Here is a 21,313-nt window from a genome sequence, read left to right on the forward strand (position 1 = left end):
GTATCGCAGGTCCTTCCTTCCTGCTGCTGTTAGACTGTACAACCAGCACTGCTCCCAGTAGACCTCACATGTGCACTCAAACTCTACACATATCCCATTCTCATTCTGATTTTGGTTTGCACTAACTGGACAATTTTTAATACCCATATTTATTATTTGTAAATAAAAATACACTGCCCACACAGTTTATAATGACACTGTTCATATTGTAAATATTATGTATATACAAGTCTATTCTATTTCTTATCTTTTTATTATATTATTTATTTGTTGCTTTTATTATTGTTTATTGTAATATTCCTGTCCTTTGCTGCTGTGACACAGAAATTTCCCCATTTGCGGGACAAATAAAGGAATTCTGATTCTGATTCCAGTATATTGAAAGCTTCTACAGACACAAGCACGGCTGTGACATGGGCTCACCGGTGTCCCCAATGTGGCCAACCTCTACATGGAAGATGTTGAGAGCAGAGCCTTGAGTACCTTCACAGGAACTGCTCCTAGCCACTGGTTCAGGTATGTAATTGACACCTGGGTCAAAATCAGAGCAAGGGAAGTGGAATTCTTCACAGAACATATAAATGCTGTGGACAACAACACACGAGAAGATGTCAGAGGATACAGTCTGCCCTTCTTGGAATGTACAGTACACACTGAAGAAGACAGGTGCCTCAACACTGAGGTGTACAGAAAACCTACACACACAGATCAGTACTTGCTGTTTGACTCTCATCACCCACTGGAGCACAAGCTGAGGGTCATCAGAACCCTAAACCATCGGGCTGAGACTGTGCCCTCAAAGTCAGAGGGGAAGGAGAAGGAACAGAAGCACTTCAGGGGATCACTTAAAACCTGTGGTTACCCAAACTGGATCTTTATCAAAACTGCTAAAAGATCCAGAGCAGACAGAGAGGAGGAGACGAACATAACATACTGTAATGAATGTTGGGTTCAGTCAAAAGATGGCAGACTTGTCACCAGGTCAGAGCCGTCCAATAACACTCAGAGAGAGCAGTGGGTACAAAATACAATAATCTTTATTACAATAGGACACAATTATAAAATAGGGGACTGAGAGGTGGGTTGTGGCCAGGAGAAGCCTGCGCTAGCTGTCAGGAGAAAAGGGCTCCCACTATTACCCACTACAAATCACTGCAAGCTTAAGGCACACTATAACACAGCACGCTATCACCCTCTACTGGAGGCACTGCAACTACACTCTGTTCGGCCACAAAACCTGTGACCTATTAACACTGCAACTCACGTGACGTCACCAAAGAAATGGCAGCCCCCCCTCGCTACGCTGCGCAGGTGAGTCCCCCGACTGAGCTCCCGCCCCCACTGTCCTATACATTACAATAACTTACAAGTAAATATAGTAAAAGGGTACTCAACTCGCCGTCTGGCGAGACCCCCCCCCCCGGGGTCTGAGCTTGAGACGCCGTCCAACTCCCCGGGGAAGACGGCTTCGTTGGACGGCGCAGATCAGTCCATCCGGTGGCAGAGACGCTCCAGCGGAGACGGTGGCAAGGAGCGGCAGGAGTAGCAGCAGGCTCAAACGCTACGACTGAGAAGGTGGCAAGGGGCAGCAGCAGACTCCCACTCTCTAAACCCGGCCCTGACTATACTACAGGAGGCGCCCAGCCTCCCCTCCTATCGCTGGAACCACTAACCCCCTGCTCTGGCTGTCTTCATCGCCGGTGGCCCTAACCAGCCACGAACGACACCCTCCCCACCAAAGAGTTCCAGCCGCCAGACTCAAAAAACTCTCTCTCCACACACAGCCGAACTCCTTTTCTCTCCGCACCCAGCGTCTCCCTCCTCTAATTACCACACCTGGTCTCTCCCCGCACCTGTTTCTCATCTCCTCCACCTCCCCAGCCCACGCCCCTCCTCAGTCACATCACACTCCCCCCCCTATAGCGAAGACTCGTCCCCGAGTCTATGACGACATCTGATAGTCTTGTGCCCAGGCAGGTGGCTTTCGCTGTCGCTGTGGACGTGCCTCACCCAGCAATCGAGTCTCTTGCCTCAAGCTGGCTGTGGGCCCCCCTCCTCCAGAAGATGGAACTAGGGCTGATGAAACATCAGTAGAGGCAGGGGCTCGGTTTTGCTGTAAGACTCCCTCGCCAATCTGGCTTACAGGCGACGCTCTTTCTCCTGCAGACCCAGAGGCGCCCCCATCTGTTCGGCGGTGGTGGACCCAGCTGGCACCTAATGGGACCTCGGAACGCCGCCCTGGAGGAGGCCGTGGTCCCCGATTGGTCTGCTCCCTCCCTCTGGGTCCCGATTCCTGCTGTAATGGCACTGACGGGGAAGAAACAAAAGGTTTGAGTCGATTGAAATGAACCACACTCTCTGGTCCTCCCTCAACTGGTACTAGTCTATACAAGACGTCGGTAACCCTCTCAACCACTTTAAATGGGCCTCTGTACCGTCTCTGTAGTTTTGGATACACCCCACGTTTCCTGGCCTTATTGTGCACCCAAACCAGCTCTCCCTCAGAATAAAACTGAAAGCTAGCCCTAAAATCATAGGAGGCTTTTTGTTGTTCTGAGGCTTTAGCCTGATGTCTTCGAACTGCCTCTACCACCGATGACAACGTGTCATTCAACTTTGACACATAATCATCCACTGAAAAAAACGACTCTTGGTTATTGACATTCAACATAACATCAACAGGTAGCACGGCTTCTCGTCCAAACAAAACCCGATATGGGGTGAAAGAGGTGCTAGCATGGACGCTACTACGATAGGCCAACATTACATAGGGTAAAAGGTAGGGGTGGAACGGTTCAAAAAAGTCACGGTTCGGTGTGTATCACGGTATGAGGTCTACGGTTTACGGTTTTGTACGGTTTTTTTTTAGTTTTTTTTTAAACTTTTTATCTTGGGCCCATAATACACACCATTACACCAGTGGAACACTGTAATAATCACTGAAAAGATTTTACTACCACAGTACTACACAACTATGAAATTACAGTGCCTTGCCCTTTAGTAATATCCTTGGTCCTTGCCATTCTGGTAACAGCCAATTTATAACAGGGGTAAAGTCTCAAGTTAATTGCCATTTACCTTAACTAACCATATTTTAGGATACAGCAAAAGGGTATAAAATTATAGTTATAATGTAATAATAATGCAGAGGTTCAATTGCCTCTAAGCACACTCTTTTATTTCAGAAACTTAGTATTTTGATAGAGCAAGAAGGAAGACATGGATGATTTCAACATGTTTTACATTTATTACTCAAAAAAGTGTCAGGAATGTTTGCTGCATCTGGTGGCATCTACAGGAACAGACGAAGTCTTTTGAACAGAAGAACACACAATTGCCTGAGAACATGAGGCTGTAAACATAATGAGCCCACCATCCAACCAGCTCAACAGAAAACAAAATCAACAACTCTAATCCCTGAGAGAGAATATGTGTATTGTTTCACTTGAAATTAAAAGTGCAGTGCTTTGAAACATATGGCTTAAAAAAGAAACATATGGATTAAAAACAATAAAAAATCTAAACATAAAGTGCCACTCTTATATTTAAAAAAAATCTCAACTTAAATTGCCACTCTTATATTAAAACAATACAAAAAATACAGAAAGGTTCAATTAAATATTGCAATAAACCTTAACACTGCACTGTTAATAACAGCCCTCCCCCTTTCACTTAATTCTCATATTTTTTTGCAAGAAAATCAGTTTGTCTACATTTTCTGGCAAGAGACGAGACCTACTTGCCGTGACAATGTCCCCTGCTGTAGAAAAAACCCGCTCACTTGGCACAGATGTGCCTGGGACAGCCAGGTCACGTTGTGCCAACTTCGCCACATGGGGATACTTGTGTGCATTGCTCCTCCACCATGCGAGGGGATCTTCATCTACAGAGATGCAGCCAGCTTGCTTGTAGGATGTGACCTCTTCATTTATGACATCTGACAAAGGTTTTGCACTTGTTGTTGCCTCTGTTGTAAAAAAGTCTGCAAAAACTGTTGCCATGGCCGATTTTTTGGAGGGAGGAGAGGTCTCTGGCGGGCCGGATTCTGCTCCTGAGGATGAAGTGCTTGCCTGGGCCTCAATGGCTTGTTGAGCCTAACAAGAATCAGACGATAGACATTTGGGAAATGTTAATGGCATGAAGCAGGTGACAGTAACAGTTACAGTAATTCCCACAGGGCAGTGGGAATATACATCTATTATATATCTATTATAATAGCAAAAAAAAGATTAAATGCAGTTTATAAATGATGAATAACATTTAAGCTAGGCCTATTTTATATGTACAGAACATCAGAATAGCCTACCTGCTTTTCGAGGTTCACAAGTTCTATTGTGAGGTCACCCCAGATTTTGTCAACACAGGCTTCATCTAGATGAGGCAGGGACTTGAACCTTGGGTCTAGTGCTGTGGCTCTGTGTAGATAGTCCTGAAGGCTAGGATCACTGTATCTGCTTTGGATATCCTTGCTGATGGCTGCCTTGGCGTCTTTGATGGCAGAACTGTCATCTGCACTTTGTTGTGCCATTGCTTTCAGCACCATGCGCTGCAGTGGCATGATCATTGAGACGGATGGGGATGTTTCTGTACTCATGAGGGTGGTGACATTCTTCAGCGGTTTAAGCACTTCTATGAGGCCTTCTGCCAGCTTTGTCTCACCGTCATTCAACAGGATAATGTCCTTGTTTTTTTTTTTCATGTCTTTGTCAGTCACGGCGGAATATATGGCCGCCTGTTGCTCCACATAGCGCTCCAACATGTCGTATGTCGAGTTCCAGCGAGTTTGCACGTCGTGAATTAACTTGTGATCTGGCAATGTCAGCAAGTCCTGTTTCGTTTTCAAGACGAATGCGGCAGTAGTGCTACGGTGGAAAAAAGTAACCACCTTTCTGACTCTCGCCAACAGTCGTGCGATTTGGGCATTGGATATTGCGCTTTTGGCTGCCAGGTTGACGGTGTGCGCAAAGCAGGAAATCTGTGGCCCAAGTCCCTCCGTCAAACCTACGGCATTCACAATGTTTTTGGCATTGTCCGTTGTAACAGGAATACTGCCGCTGCCCCTCTCCAACTTCCACTCCTCCACCACCTCTCTCAGCTTTTGGGACAGAAATTCGCTGGTATGGCTCTCGTATATCGGGCGCGTTTGTAACACGCAGCTTCTTAACTCCCACTGGGGCGTAATGTGATGGGCTGTCACTGTCAGGTAACTTTCCGTGGACCTGGAAGTCCATCCATCCGTCGTCAGCGCTACCTGGCATGCCTCCGATAGCTCTTTAACTATGTCATGTCTTGTGTCTTCATATAAGTTTGGAATGACATTCGTGCCAAAGTATCTCCGAGTGGGTATGACATATCACGGCTCCAACACCTTCACCATGTTTCTGAAGCCTTCACCTTCCATCACGCTATAGGGCTGCATGTCCTTCGCAATGAATAAACCAATGGCTTTTGAAATTGATTTGGCCTTGGCGGTGTCCGCAGCCAGAGGTTGTTTAAATGCCGCGCTGATGGTAAAGGGCTTTTTGGCAGGCGCTCCTCTCCTCCCCTCCACTAACACACTTGGGTGATATCTGCGCAAATGGCTGGCCATGTTCGAAGTGTTTCCATCAGCGTACGGAACATGCATTCTGCAATGCTTGCATATCGTGGCCGTTCGATCCACGCTTTTTTTGCCAGCATCATCATAAGTGACGCGGAATCCGAAATGGTCCCACACACCTGACTTAAATGACGATGGTGCATCCTCTATGTCCGGCCTAGGCGGCCCGCCTTCCTCACTTCCACTTGCCATGTTTGTACACGCCGCTCCTCCTTGCTTTGGTTGATAACCACGTGGTAACATACGGGCTACAATGCGCACGTCGAACGTCTGGTCACCAAAAAAACTTAAACCGTGGACACCGTACGGTCTACACATGCCCCGTGCCGTGAGAAGCAAACTGTACGGTTCGGTTTGCCCACATAAACCGTACCATGCCTAGTAAAAGGGCATCCCAGTTTGACTGATTGTCTTCAACAAAAAGAGACAGCATAGACAAAAGTGTACGGTTAAAACGCTCAATCAATCTGTCAGACTGGGGATGATAAGGTGATGTGCGGGACTTATGAATTTGCAAGAGTCTACAAAGCTCTTTAAATAAAGTAGACTCAAAACTACGCCCCTGATCCGAATGAATGCTACGCGGTGCCCCGAACCGACACACCCACTCCTCTGTCAGGACCCTTGCAATTGTACCCGCCTCCTGATTAGGAAGTGGAAACGCCTCCGTCCACTTGGAAAAATAATCCCCAATAACCAAAATGTACCTACTCCCACCAGGTGTCACTGGGAGGGGCCCAAGGATGTCTAGCGCCACCCTTTCAAAAGGTCTGGAGGTGGTAGAGGGCTGTAAAGGGGCACAGGGCTGCTTGCCTGAACTCTTGCGAGATGCACAATCCACACACTGGCGGACCCATGACTTCACATCTGCAAACCACCCAGGCCAAAAAAAACGATCCTTGACCTTCCCCTGCAGCTTCTGTACGCCCAAATGACCCCCGGTAGAGACATTATGCAGCTGTTCTAAAACACTGGACACCATTGAACGGGGCAAAACTGTCTGTACTTGGGACGCAGCATCGGAATGAACAGGGGGGATCCTCACCAACCTAGAACCATGCACCTGAAGTTGGGTCCAGACTGGAGCATATTTTTGCAGTTCCGGGGCTTCTGGGATCTGACTCTCTCCCTGCTTTTTACACTCAATTATTAGCCGCAACTCCTCATCATCCATCTGTGCTCGGGACAACTCATCAAACTCTTCATCCTGACCAGACCCCATTGATGGCGGGGCCTCTTGTACAACACACACTTTTGGATTGACCACCTCTGTCTGTACCTGGGATGGAATCTGCACCGGCTGTTTATTTTTTTCAAGAAAAGCTGGCAATCTTGAGAGAGCATCTGCATTGCTGTGTAGCTTGCCCGGTCTGTGAATGATTTTATACTGAAAATTGGCAAGTTGTTCTACCCAGCGAGCTAGCTGACCCTCTAAGCCATGAAAGTTATGCAGCCACCGCAGGGAGTTATGATCGGTCCGCAGCACAAATTCTCTCCCTAACAGATAATGTTTAAAGTGTTTTGTGAAAGCAACCATACTGAGAAGTTCTTTTTTTGTTGTGGCGTATTTACGTTCTTGTTTCGTCAGGGCCCGACTCGCATATGCAACAACACGCTCCAGACCTCCTTCCTCCTGTGACAGGACCGCCCCAATCCCCACATCACTTGCATCTGTATCTAAAATAAAAGGTTTATTAGGATCAGGATATGCAAGCACAGGGGCTGTGATTAACTTTGCCTTGAGTTGGTCAAAAGCCCCCTGACAATGATCGGTCCACTGGAACCGCCTCCCCTTTTCAACCAACTGATGCAAAGGCCGGGCAATGTCAGCAAAACCCTTGACAAAACGCCTATAATACGAGGCCAGCCCTACAAAACTTTGGACCTCTGTCTGACTTTTAGGGACAGGCCATGCTCTTACTGCCTCCACTTTAGCAGGGTCTGGCATCACCCCTTCAGCTGAAATAACATGGCCAAGATAATGCACTTGGGTAGAAAACAGGTTGCATTTGGAGGGTTTGACTTTAAGATTAGCTTGCCGAAGCTTCCCAAGCACCCCCTCCAAGCGGGTCAGATGCTCCTGGAAGCTGCGGCCAAAAACAATGATATCATCTAAATAAACCAAACATGTGGTCCACTGCAGATCAGCAAGAATCAAGTCCATTAAGCGCTGAAATGTACTGGGCGCGTTACAAAGGCCAAAACTCAAAACATTGAACTCAAACAGTCCCTGGCGTGTTATAAATGCAGTCTTGTGGCGATCTGCAGGGTCTACCTCCACCTGCCAATAGCCGCTTGCTAAATCAAGTGTAGAAAACCAGCAAGCGTGACTAAGGCTGTCAAGAGCGTCATCTATCCTTGGCAGGGGGTAAGCATCTTTCCTGGTGACATCATTAAGCCCTCTATAATCGACACAGAACCGAAGCCCACCCTGTTTTTTTTTTACTAATACCACTGGTGCTGCCCAGGGGCTACAGGAGGGGCTGATTATGCCATCAGCAAGCATTTGCTTTAAATTATCAGCCACCTCCTGTTGTAGGTGGAGGGGGACCCTACGTGGGTGCATTTTAATAGGTTTTGCATCACCTGTGTCTATTTTATGTAAAGTCAGGTGAGTCCTCCCCAAATCAGTTTCTCCCCGACTAAACACAGAGATGTTTTGCTGGAACAACTGCCGAATAGCTTTAAGTTCTCCCTGAGAAAAACCCCTGTCCTCCACCCCAAACTGGCTCATAAGGGTCTCCACTGTCCAAGACTGCAGGACAGTTTCCCCCTCAGTGTCCCCACACTGCTCTACCTCCTCCCCGACTTCAATGTTAGTGAACAGGGTGCCCACCTTCATGCCATTCTTTAATGTTAGCGCATCATTGGTTACATTAATCACTCTCACTGGCAATAAACCCTGCTCAACCCTACAAACCACCCGGGCTACTAATACATCACAGTGCTTAGGGAGGGAGGATGATGGTTCCAGCATTCCCTCTGCATAATCTCCCCACCCACTCTGGACCTGACCCCAAATGATGGCCTCACTACGTGGGGGAATGATGGTATCAGATTGAACAGACACCACCTGGGGTTCTAAAGTTGGGGAAAGTTTTTTCCCATAATCTGGCAAGATTTTTTACCCAAGTCGACCACAGCACCATACTGGGAAAGAAAATCAAACCCGAGCAAAATTTCTTCGGAGGGTATGTCAGAAACTAAAAACTTGTTAACAAGAGCGAGAGATTCAAACTGGCATATGGTTTGCCAACATCCTACAACATGCATCCCTCCCCCATTAGCTGCTGTGGCTCTACCCATATAATTCTCTAGGTTACAGCCCCCTTTTGTTATTGTAAGCCACAACTGTTTAGGAATAACAGAGCAAGCGGCTCCAGTGTCTACAAGGACATGACATTCAAACCCACCTATTTTAGCTTTAAGGTAGCCAGAGCCGCCCTTTAACCCGTCAGGGGCCATATTAAGTGAAGGAAGGGGGGCGGACATTTGGCCCTCTGTGAGCGCCCCCTCTAGTTTCCCTGCAAATAGGGACAGTCTCGTCTCAGGTGTCGATTACACCCACACTCCCAGCAACCCCCCCTAGGATCAACTTCTCGTCGAGGTGCAAAGGAACTTGTTTTTGTTGCAAAAGTGGCGGAGTCCGATCCTAAAGAGGAGGATGCACGGGAAGGTTTACTGGGGCCTGCCAGTGCCTGCACAGTGGTTTGCAGAGATTTGACTTCCTGTCGTAATCCTTCCACAACGGTGAGAAGAGCATCTACTCTCTCACCGTTGTCAGGCTTTTCCCCAACCCCACGCACCTTGGCATCAGAGACTGTGCATCCTCTCTCTAGGCCTCTAATAAGCTCAAGCTCGGCAGCGAGATTGATTGTGTCTTCTAGGGTGGCAGGTTTGGCACTACGCAGACTGACTCGCAGATCCCCATTTCCCACATATGTAACAAAATGATCCTTTGCCAGCAGGTCTTGTGTGTGGATATCTGCAGAGGGGTAAGCTTTAACCACTAAACGGCGCAGTGCAATGCCAAATTCTCTGACTGTCTCATTATGTAGTCTACGCCGGGAGGAAAAAGTGGCCCTGTTCCAATCATCGCTGTCACATGGATCCAAACACCGCCCCATTGCCTCCTTCAAGGACGCATAATTAGCTTTAGCTGGTATCGACAACCCACTATAGACTTCGCGGGCCCTGCCTGACAAAAGAAGACCCATAAATTTTAGTCTTAGGGGTTCGTCCCAGTTATTAACATCGGCTGCAATTTCAAACTGCTCTGCCCAATCTGTCCATTCCCGTCCAGCACCTGTAAAGGTTTCAGGCATGAAAATTGGCCGGGGGGTTACAGTTTGCACACCACCACTTGAAGGAGGGGGGGCGGCTGACTGGGACCTGCCTCAGTACGAAGTGAATTATTTTCAGGCTCTGACATTTTGAGAATCCCACCGCTGCCGCCAGTGTAATGAATGTTGGGTTCAGTCAAAAGATGGCAGACTTGTCACCAGGTCAGAGCCGTCCAATAACACTCAGAGAGAGCAGTGGGTACAAAATACAATAATCTTTATTACAATAGGACACAATTATAAAATAGGGGACTGAGGGGTGGGTTGTGGCCAGGAGAAGCCTGCGCTAGCTGTCAGGAGAAAAGGGCTCCCACTATTACCCACTACAAATCACTGCAAGCTTAAGGCACACTATAACACAGCACGCTATCACCCTCTACTGGAGGCACTGCAACTACACTCTGTTCGGCCACAAAACCTGTGACCTATTAACACTGCAACTCACGTGATGTCACCAAAGAAATGGCAGCCCCCCCTCGCTACGCTGCGCAGGTGAGTCCCCCGACTGAGCTCCCGCCCCCACTGTCCAATACATTACAATAACTTACAAGTAAATATAGTAAAAGGGTACTCAACTCGCCGTCTGGCGAGACCCCCCCCCCGGGGTCTGAGCTTGAGACGCCGTCCAACTCCCCGGGGAAGACGGCTTCGTTGGACGGCGCAGATCAGTCCATCCGGTGGCAGAGACGCTCCAGCGGAGATGGTGGCAAGGAGCGGCAGGAGTAGCAGCAGGCTCAAACGCTACGACTGAGAAGGTGGCAAGGGGCAGCAGCAGACTCCCACTCTCTAAACCCGGCCCTGACTATACTACAGGAGGCGCCCAGCCTCCCCTCCTATCGCTGGAACCACTAACCCCCTGCTCTGGCTGTCTTCATCGCCGGTGGCCCTTACCAGCCACGAACGACACCCTCCCCACCAAAGAGTTCCAGCCGCCAGACTCAAAAAACTCTCTCTCCACACACAGCCGAACTCCTTTTCTCTCCGCACCCAGCGTCTCCCTCCTCTAATTACCACACCTGGTCTCTCCCCGCACCTGTTTCTCATCTCCTCAAACCTCCCCAGCCCACGCCCCTCCTCAGTCACATCACAATACATTTTGTCCAGCTGAATGAAACTGAACTGCTACTGGTGAGTAAAGAGAACTTGTAGACTCAGTGTTTAGGCATACTGTGAAGAAAGTTAGTTGTAATATTTAATCTAGTGTAGATACTTTGTGTCAGTTGTTGTGAGACCATTGAAGCTAAGTAGCTATCAAGTGAGTTTCTGTCTAGCCAGGTGTGTTGAATAGCCTTGATTGTTGGGCGGAGCCAAGTCTGCATAAAAGGAGCAGTCAGCCTCCCCCTGTTCAGATACATTTTGTCCAGCTGAATGAAACTGAACTGCAACTGGTGAGTAAAGAGAACTTGTAGACTCAGTGTTTAGGCATTCTGTGAAGAAAGTTAGTTGTAATATTTAATCTTGTGTAGGTACTTTGTGTCAGTTGTTGTGAGACCATTGAATCTAAGTAGCTATCAAGTGAGTTTCTATCTAGCCAGGTGTGTTGAATAGCCTTGATTGTTGGGCGGCGCTAAGTCCGCATGAGGTAAATCTCGCCTCGCTACCATCCACAGAACAGTTCTCTCAGCTGTCCACCGAGGAAGCCTCCTCCGCTCTGTTGTCCTCCCTCTCCTCCTCTTTAAACACTCTCTGTCCCCTCACCTCCCGACCGGCACGATCATCTCCCCCCCTCCCTGGCTGTCTGAACCGCTACGAACCAACAGATCGGTGCTAAGAGCAGCAGAGAGAAAATGGAAAAAATCACATCATCCTGATGACCTCGCTCACTACTACCACCTCCTGTCTGACTTCTCGTCAACGGTTTCAGCAGCCAAATCCCCCTTCTACCTGTCAAAGATCAACTCCTCTGCCTCCAACCCCAGGAAACTATTCTCCATATTCTCTTCTCTCCTCACCCCTCCTACCACTCCCCTTCCATCCTCCCTCACTGCTGATGACTTTGCAACTTACTTTACGAAGTAAGTAAAAGACATCAGCTCCTCATTTACTCTGATGCCCTACCAGAAAGCACCTCCCCCAACCCTCACCTATGACAGCCTTACCTGCTTCAGCTCCCTCTCCTCTGAAGATGTTCACACACTAGTGACGTCTAACCGTGCCACCACCTGTTCCCTCGACCCAATTCCCTCCTCTCTTCTCCAAAGCATCTCGCACGACATGTTGCCTTACCTCACCACCCTGATCAACTCCTCCCTCACTTCTGGCCGTATTCCAGCTCCTTTCAAGACAGCTACAGTAAAGCCACTCCTAAAGAAACCCACTCTAGACTCGTCCCACTCTTCAGTCCTCATCCTCCTCGACTTATCGTCTGCATTTGACAAAGTCAACCACCAAATCCTCCCCTCCACTCTGGCCAAACTTGGCATTACTGGCTCTGCTCTAACCTGGTTCACATCATACCTGACAAAACGCACCTTTCAGGTCATGTGGAATGACTCCTTGTCCAAACCCTGCTCCCTGGAAACTGGTGTCCCTCAAGGCTCAGTAATCAGACCGCTCCTGTTCTTACTATACACTAGATCACTAGGCATCACATGGATTCTCTTACCACTGTTATGCTGACGACACCCAGCTGTTTCTCTCCTTTCCCCCATCCTCCAACACCCTTGTTGCCACGTGCATCTCGGAATGTCTGGCAGACATCACCGCTTGGACAACTGCCCATCATCTCAAGCTCAACCTTAGTAAAACTGAACTCCTCTTCATCCCGGGGAAAGACTGCCCTCACATGGACCTGTCGGTCACTGTTGAAGACGTCACAGTATCGCCTTCATCGACTGCAAAGAATCTGGGTGTAATCCTCGATGACGGACTTTCCTGCACCCCCAACATCACCGCGGTGGCCCGATCCTGCAGATTTGCCCTCTACAACATCCGCAGGATCCGGTCCTTCCTCACAAAGGAAGCAACGCAACTCCTGGTTCAATCGCTGGCCATCTCCCGCCTCGACTACTGCAACTCGCTATTGGCTGGACTCCCAGCCTCTGCGACTAAACCGTCGCAACGTATCCAGAACGCTGCAGCACGCCTCGTTTTCAATCTACCCAAATTCTCCCATGTGACCCCCCTCCTCCGTGGCTTCCTGTTGCAGCCCACATCAGATTCAAGAGCATGGTGCTGGCCTTCAAGGCCGTCAACCGAATTGCACCCGTCTACCTCCAAACACTGATCAGACCCAAACGCCCCAGCGCGAGCACTTCGCTCTACTACATCAGCCAGCCGGCTGGTACCGCCATCACTGAGAGCAAACAAAGACCGCACAGCGAAATCCTGACTCTTCTCTGTTCTGGCACCTCAGTGGTGGAACAAACTTCCAACCAACGTCAGGACAGCAGAATTGCTCGCCATCTTTCGCAAAAGAATCAAGACTCACTTGTTCAGACTTCACCTTGACCCCGCATAGCACCAACCCCCCCCCCCCCCCCCCAAAAAAAAAAATAAAAAAGTACTTATATGCACTTGTATGTTCCTACCTTCAGCACTTACATCATAGCACTTATGAAAGGTATCCTTGTTAAATAGCAGCTACTTTGCTCTGATGAGGGCTTGAATATTGCTTCTATCTTTTCTACTTTATCAACGGTGATATGTTGTGGTTTCTTTCGTGTGACAAATGTACTTATTGTAAGTCGCTTTGGACAAAAGCGTCTGCTAAATGCCCTAAATATAAATGTAAATGATAACATCGTCATTCCCTATGTCGCGGGAACATCTGAGAAACTCAGGAGGATCTTCAATTAACATCATATCCCGGTTCAAATTAAATCTACCAACACAATGTGGCAGAAACGTGTCCATCCTAAGGACAAAACACCCAGGCATAAACAGAGTAATGTAGTTTATGCTTTTCAATGCAGCCAGGACTGCACAGATTTGTACTTTGGGGAGACAAAACAACCTCTCTATAAACGAATGGCACAACACAGGAGGGCCAACTCCTCAGGTCAAGACTCTGCTGTTCACTTACATCTGAAGGAGAAAAAATCATTCCTTTGAGGACAACAATGTAAACATCTTGCCAAAGAGGACAGATGGTTTGAAAGAGGAGTAAAGGAATCCATCATGTCAAACTGGAAGAAGACGGTCGTTCCAGTTTGACATGATGGATTTGTCCAAGTATGACCCGTGTAAATGGCAAAAATGACTTTTTTCAAAGTTTCATCTGCCTGCCAATTTTTGTACACCTCAGTGAAATATACAGCAAGGGCTACCAGGACATTTAATGAAATGGCTGACTTCCTGTTGGATTTAGATTATGACACCAATAGGCTTTTTTGTAGATCTAGGTGTGATACGCTTGTGTACAGAATTTCATACATTTAGGTGAAACTTTCTAACCATGTGTGATGCGATTATTCCTTACATTACAATAGGACCTATATGCAAGCAGTGCTCTGGCCCTAGAAAAATTGATAATGGGTGTGTGAGATTTAAAGTAGGAGTCAAAAACATCAACTTTAAAGTAGGAGTCAAAATAATCAACTAATGGACTTGATGAACTGTTAAGGTACACAGAGTAGGATACAAGTGCAGCACACCACACGAGTAAAATCCCTGCACTCATGACACGTATACACGCATACATGTCACCATGGTTACCAATAAGTACATAAGTAACTTAAAACAATCGCTTACAATATGATCACGTTTTTAGCAGGTCACATGTAGAATTTCCCCATTTATTTAATAATTGTTTAGCTTTAACCTTAGCAAATTGTGCTAATATCACATCTACTACAATGTAATGTTACAATTTAAAGCAAAAAGTTTTGCTGTCATTAAATAAATTGTCTGAAATACATTCAAGAGCTCGTTTGTCAGGAAATCAAACTGAAAAAAAACCCCACTGAATATGCACCTCTGGTTTTCTTCTGCACTATGAAATTTTAAAGATTACTTAAGTCTCCCACTAATTTTCATCCTCTGTTAATGTTGTTTATAGAAGAGAATATTTTTGAGTAATCCATAATTTCTCTTTTCTTTTTCTCCTTCGCTGTCTTTTCTAGGATACTACACCTGTGTGGAAGTGATTTTTACATTGCGTCGGCAGGTTGGTTTCTACATGATGGGAGTTTACGCTCCAACTCTGTTGATTGTTGTATTATCCTGGTTATCATTCTGGATCAACCCTGATGCGTCAGCTGCAAGGGTGCCACTGGGTGAGTGCCATAAATACACATTTTATATACTGTATTTACATCACTTCATACTCATGGCAATCTCTGAGCACTTACATGTAGCTGAACCACACCTTGTAGAATTTTGCAACTGTGTTTTATTTAACCTTTTTATTTATTTTTTCCCCAAGACTGCCAAAAAACAGTATCATTATCCTTTATTGCTGATACTTGCATCTAGTGACTGGTACTAGATGTTTGTCATGTAACACAGCTGCTTGTTAATCTAAGAACAAAATAAACCCCACATTAGAATTTTTCCAATGTTGTCAAGCTCAGCTAATGGCCCTTTAGGTTAGTTTTGAGGCCATCTTGAATTGATGTCTATTGTAGGAGATACACTAATAACAAATGTAATTTATTAATCACTGGTGATCAACAAAACACTCGTAAATGGGGCACCACCTCCGTTGTTTTATCTATTTGAATAATCCGGAGGTAATTAATGGCCAGTCAGATCTTCCGTCGTTACTTAATACAAGGTAAATTAAATTAAATTCACTTCCTCTGAATCAGGTTGTGATACTTAACGGTATATTAAACAAATCAAAGCAGAACTTTGTTCTGTTAGCACTTAACAAAAGTGAAAGCACTTAAAGAAAGTGAATCAATACCGCAAATTATAAAAATGAGAAAAATCAACACGTGGTCGATTCTGCGGAGATCGCTGTCTTGGAGCATGTCGCAAAGTAAAGTAAAAAGTTGAACAATTAAAAAGAAGCGAGAGGAGAGAGAGCGACGTCTCTCTGTTTTATCATCCCGGCTGGCAGACGGGACTAAAGGGGCGGGCTGACAGCGTTCATGCTTTAGACAATATTATAAGTCTAAACTCACGAAACTTAATTAAACTAAACTATCGTTTTTAATGTTTCGAGATCGTGTTTCACCTTTCCCAGAATTTCACCATGGCTTAATAGGTGGACTTTGTCTAACATGAAATAATATGACATGATTAAAATCACTTAGCATTCAAAAGGAATTAAAACTTGATCAAAACATAAAAACACACTTGAATATACAGTAGAACTGATCACTTATACATATTTCTTCTAGTTCTAGCTTAATACTTGTTTAAAAAAACATATCAGAGACATTTACTGATAATAAAAAAAAAATGTATTAAACAAAATATCTCCTGAAAGTCTGTCCCAATCGTACCAGGACTGGAGGTGCTGTGGTTCCACCGAACACAGGACACATTAAACATTAAAACTTGATCTCAGCCAAACTTCATCGCAGAGAAACATGGGAAAAATCAGTTTTATGAACTTTCTTAACTGTTTCCTAATTTGTTAAAATTAAGAGGATGAGATCCTGGTTTAATGGTTATTTAGAACTTGCTTGAAATCTGGATGAGTGCAGAAACCATTATAGATTAGAATGTCGCAGATAAGAGACACATGGTAACCATTGAGGGACAGGAGGATTAGAAAAACAAAGAGGCCCAGAGTACTTTTACTCTGGAGAGTGTACTACAGGTGAAGAGGTGAGGGACTGCACGGTGTCTCTTTCCTGAAAACAGTCAGCTTGCAGATGAAAGGAGTAATTAATGCAAGAAACAAGACCTCAATGGAATGCAGAGGCGATGGACATGTGTTCCTACACTATGCAAGTGGCGAAAAACAGCAATATTCATAACTCCTGAATCACACCACATTCAAAGACAAATGTATCCACTTTTCATATAATTCTCACACCAGGAATCAAATGCGAAGGCCATTGACATACAACCACTCTTTATTGGTACAACAACAGGCAAATGACAAATTTTAGGCTCATAACAATGTCTTTTTAAAAAAAAAAAAAAAAAAAAATTTCTACCTTGTAGATTTATACGGAAGACAAAAAAAACTAAACAAAAAACAAAACAAAACAATACAAGAACACATATGGAATTCTGTAGTAAGGAAAAAAAACAATTATATTTTAATTTCTTTAAAGTCGCAACCTTTTGGTTGCCAGCTTCATAAAGTGGCTACCTGGAATGGGTTTCAGTCTTGAAGGAGTTCCCATTAGCACTTGGCTGCTCTCTTCCTTCATTCTTCTGTCCAACTCATCTCAAATCATCTCCATCGGGTTTAGGTCAACTGTCAACAGTCCAATCAGTGTCACGGTCAAAGCATTCCCACACCTCCTCTTTCATGCGTCACGGTGGGAACCACGCATACAAATCTGTTTAGCTTCTCCACATCTCACAAAGACATAGGTACGAACCAGAAATCTCCAATTTAGACTCATCAGACTAATGTACAGATGTTCAATGATCTTATGTCCTTGCGGTTGATGGCCCAGTCAATTTAGTTTTTTGTTGGTCTCCCTAAGTAGTGGTTTCTTTGCAGCAGTTCAACCATGAAGGCCTGTGTTGGATAGAAGCAACTTTGGTTTGTAGCAAACTAAACCAGCTTCTAAATCTAAAGATTATCAATATGAATATGAAACAGCAATAACTTTTTGTCAAAGAAAAGTGGATAAATAGTCAAAAGTGTCAAATTTATATTGTGGATTTATTTTACAAAGTAAAAAAACATATACAGGATATATACCCTTTAAACCTAAATCTTATTCTTCTACTCCATTACATCTCAGAGGCAAATATTACACTTTTATTCCACAACATTTATTTTAAAGTTTTAGTTTGTTTAGTTAGCATCAGGCCTACTGGTTACTTTACTTAGTTTATTTATATTTATATCAATAATCAAAAGTTGTAGATAATGTCATAAAGAAAAACACAAATACAATGACTTAATTCAAGATTTTTATTGAACTAAGGGACAGGGATTAATAAAGGCAGCTAAACATGTAAACATATTTGCAAGAATGAATGAATGACAGCATGAGTGAAGGGTTGAATTAATCCCCAAACTATTGCCAACAGAATGAATGAATCAATCAATGAATGGAGGTTATCACTAGAGACAGCCAGACGATAATCGCTGCATAGTAGGTTCAGTGAAGCAGCTGGTGTCACTTCTTCAGGATGGCTTAGATAAGACCTATCTGAGGAGATACAAAGTCATGTGCTCTCTGGTCTTGTTGCATTCAGTGACAGGCTGCAGAGTTGGGATGTATGGAGCCAAAAAGCAAGTGACGGCTTTGCTTGTGGCTATAAGGATCTTTGCAGTCTTTCTTCTAAGTTCAGAGTTCATTGTTGAGCTGGGTGATGAGCAAAAGCCAAGAGTCAGGACAAGAACCAGCAGGGTCAAGAGGATGAGCCAAAAGAACAAAAGAGAGTTTGAGGACGCACAAATTGTAGAGGTTTATAGTCTAGGGGCGTGTTTTGGAAGAAAGAGGATTTGGCACTCTTTACTGATTACTGAACAGAGGCATCAAGAAAGCAAACAAAAAGCAAACAAGATTAAAATAGAAATACAAAACAACCACAGTGACGGTTAAAAAAGTTAATAGCTGATAGTGTACAGTTATTTAGTAAACACCTAAAGCAGGTTAGGGTTAGGGTTATTGTCATCTTATAGGAGGGCCACTTCAGCATTCAAGAACTACTGTCAATCAATTAAAATATTTAATCGCAATTAATCGCACGATTGCCCATACTTGCCATTAATCGCAAATTCGTCACACTTGTTTTATTTGTTCTAAATGTACCTTAAAGGGAGGACTTCCGGTATGGCGGTGCACTAGGTGGATGGTTGTCTCGCCCCTCCGTAAAATTTTTGACGAATTTCCTACAATAAACTTAACTAGTTGTCACCGAGAGTAAGCGGAAGAGTTGCTAAAAATACCTTGATGGCAGCTTTGCAAGGCAGGGGTAAAGGTTGGGGCAAATCTTCACAGCCTAAAATAGAATTTACTCCGGCTAAACAGAGTGGTGCGGCTACAGCTAATGCTAGCCCAATGGCGGAGTTGAATGCTAACGTAAACAATGCTGAAGGAGCTACTACCCAGCCAATTCTTGAAGCTATCAGAGACTTAAAAACTGACTTTTGAGGCAGGTTTGATGGAGTCCTGTCAGCAATTGAAGGAGTGAGAAAAGAAGTTGGTGAGTGCTTGGAACGTGTTAAGACTGCAGAGACTCGCATCTCCGAGACAGAGGATGCTGTTAGCAGCCTAGTGGCCAGGGTCCGCAGCCTCGAAAACAAAAACAAAGAAATGGAGGACAAGATTGTCGACTTAGAAGCAAGATCTAGAAGATCTAACCTAAGGCTGGTTAACTTCCCAGAGGGTGCAGAGGGCAATGATGCCTGCTCTTTCCTCGAGGCTTGGATCCCAGAGACCCTGGGCTTAACTTCATCTAATACAAAACTAATCTTGGAGAGAGCCCATCATGTGGGACCGAGGAGCGACCCGTCTGCACCCCCAAGAACACTGATTATGAAGTTTATGAATGACAGACACAAGATGAGAGTTCTGAATGTGGTCCAAAACAAAAAGGAGATACTCTACAAAGACAGAGCAGTTCGGTTTTACCCCGACCTAGCGTCTAGGTTACACAAGAAACACAAGGCTTTTGACGCTGTGAGGCAGAAGCTTCGCAACATGGGAATAAGAAATGGAATACGGTTTCCTGCAAAGTTGCTGCTAACCCACAATGGCAACACACGGTCTTTTGATAAACCATCTGACGTGAAGGACTTCATCAGACACATTCAAGAGGAGGAAAGACGTGATGAGTAGCTGTAATGGGATAACTTCATGGCTTTACTGCTTAGCATAACAACTTAGCTTCCGTTGGCAGTAGGTGCTAATGTAAACAGTGCTTGTGAAAACCTTTTTTTTTTTCTTCTCTCTCGTGTGTGTGTGTGTGTGTGTGTGTGTTTGTGTGTATGCATATTTCTGAAAAACCTACCTGCCTACAGCATTTACTACTTATTATTTGGTTCTTATTTATTTTCTTATTTATTTATTACCTTTCACTTTACTCTCATATTCTTGCCACCCGTAACGGTGCTGCCGAGATTGAGTTCATTACTTTGGCTTTCTCTTACAATACTAATGAATAATAGAGTTTAGTTTTATTTTATTTTTTCCTTTTGACACGTGGAGGGGGAGACCACTTTAGAGATGGAGTGGACAGCGACACTTGACCATTCCTCAGGGAATGTGGAATGGTCTCCATGTCTCCTGGAGTGTACAAGTGGAATCCCGGGCTTTGGGACACCAGGTTTTTGTTTGTTGTTCAAAGGGTTCTTTCTTATGGTTGTTTTGGCGGATTATAGATATTCCTTTTTACTTTATCATGAGTAGTCCACTCCTAGTTAGATAATATGTCCAGTGGGGTAGTAATTAAATTCACTTCTTGGAACTGCAGAGGGTTGCAAAAACTCAAAAAAGTTAAGCAAGTAATGGGGAGATTAAATGATATACAGTCTAATATTATTTTTCTGCAGGAAACGCATTTGGCAGTGAAGGAGGATTCTAGGATAAGGAGGAGGTGGCGGGGGACAGTTTTTCCAGCTCCTTTCAATTCTCAGGCAAGAGGGGTCATGACTTTGATTCATAGGTCCATTCCTCTGAACGTCACTAAGGTAATATTAGACAAATTCGGCAGATTTCTGATAATCCAAGGTATGCTTTACACTGAATGCCTCAATATTTATGCACCAAATCATGATGACCCAAATTTCTTCAATAACTTATTTCTGACTTTAGCTTCACTCAATGGGCAATACATTATTGCTTGGGACTTTAATTGTACACTCAACCCCAACAAAGACAGATCAACACATTCAGACTCATGCCACAGTAAAGGCAGAGCATTGAATTGACTATTTTCTAGTTTCAGTCAGCTTAAGGTAGCATTTAATTTTGCTTCAGAGGGAGACAAAGCCAACACAACAAACAAAAGAATATATCTCCCTACCTTCCTTACACAAATCAAAAATAGTAACAAAAAGACAAAATCTTACCTAACTCCTAAATAAGGAAAAACAGGAGAAAAAGGGTTAAAGAAAAGGCCTCTCCCTCCTACTGGGCTCCCACACATAGCTTTCTATTTACAAAATTACCAACAATCAGGTTGTAGATTACACTGGATTTCACAAACACAAAATACTAGTCAAGCTAGACACTAGTCCAAGTTGGATGTGGGCGAATAGGTGGAGAGGAAGACTGCAGTCAGTCAGTGCTTCAAAAAGGCTCCTCTCCTGCCTCTGACCAATCCTGGGTCGGCAATCAGA

The 21,313-nt window shown here is 44.9% G+C and overlaps 1 protein-coding gene across 2 annotated transcripts in view; it reads left to right on the top strand.

Annotated features, from left to right (window-relative positions):
- LOC140998533 (glycine receptor subunit beta-like) overlaps nucleotides 1–21,313 on the top strand; it is a 114,010-nt gene that overhangs the window by 38,369 nt on the left and 54,328 nt on the right. For both annotated transcript variants that reach the window (XM_073468859.1, XM_073468852.1), the window contains exon 7: nucleotides 15,006–15,158. In XM_073468859.1, coding sequence (XP_073324960.1) covers nucleotides 15,006–15,158 — 153 coding nt within the window. The remainder of the gene's footprint in view (nucleotides 1–15,005; nucleotides 15,159–21,313) is intronic.

The sequence above is a fragment of the Pagrus major genome, chromosome 1, assembly GCF_040436345.1.
Source record: "Pagrus major chromosome 1, Pma_NU_1.0".
In the NCBI taxonomy this organism is placed as follows: domain Eukaryota; kingdom Metazoa; phylum Chordata; class Actinopteri; order Spariformes; family Sparidae; genus Pagrus; species Pagrus major.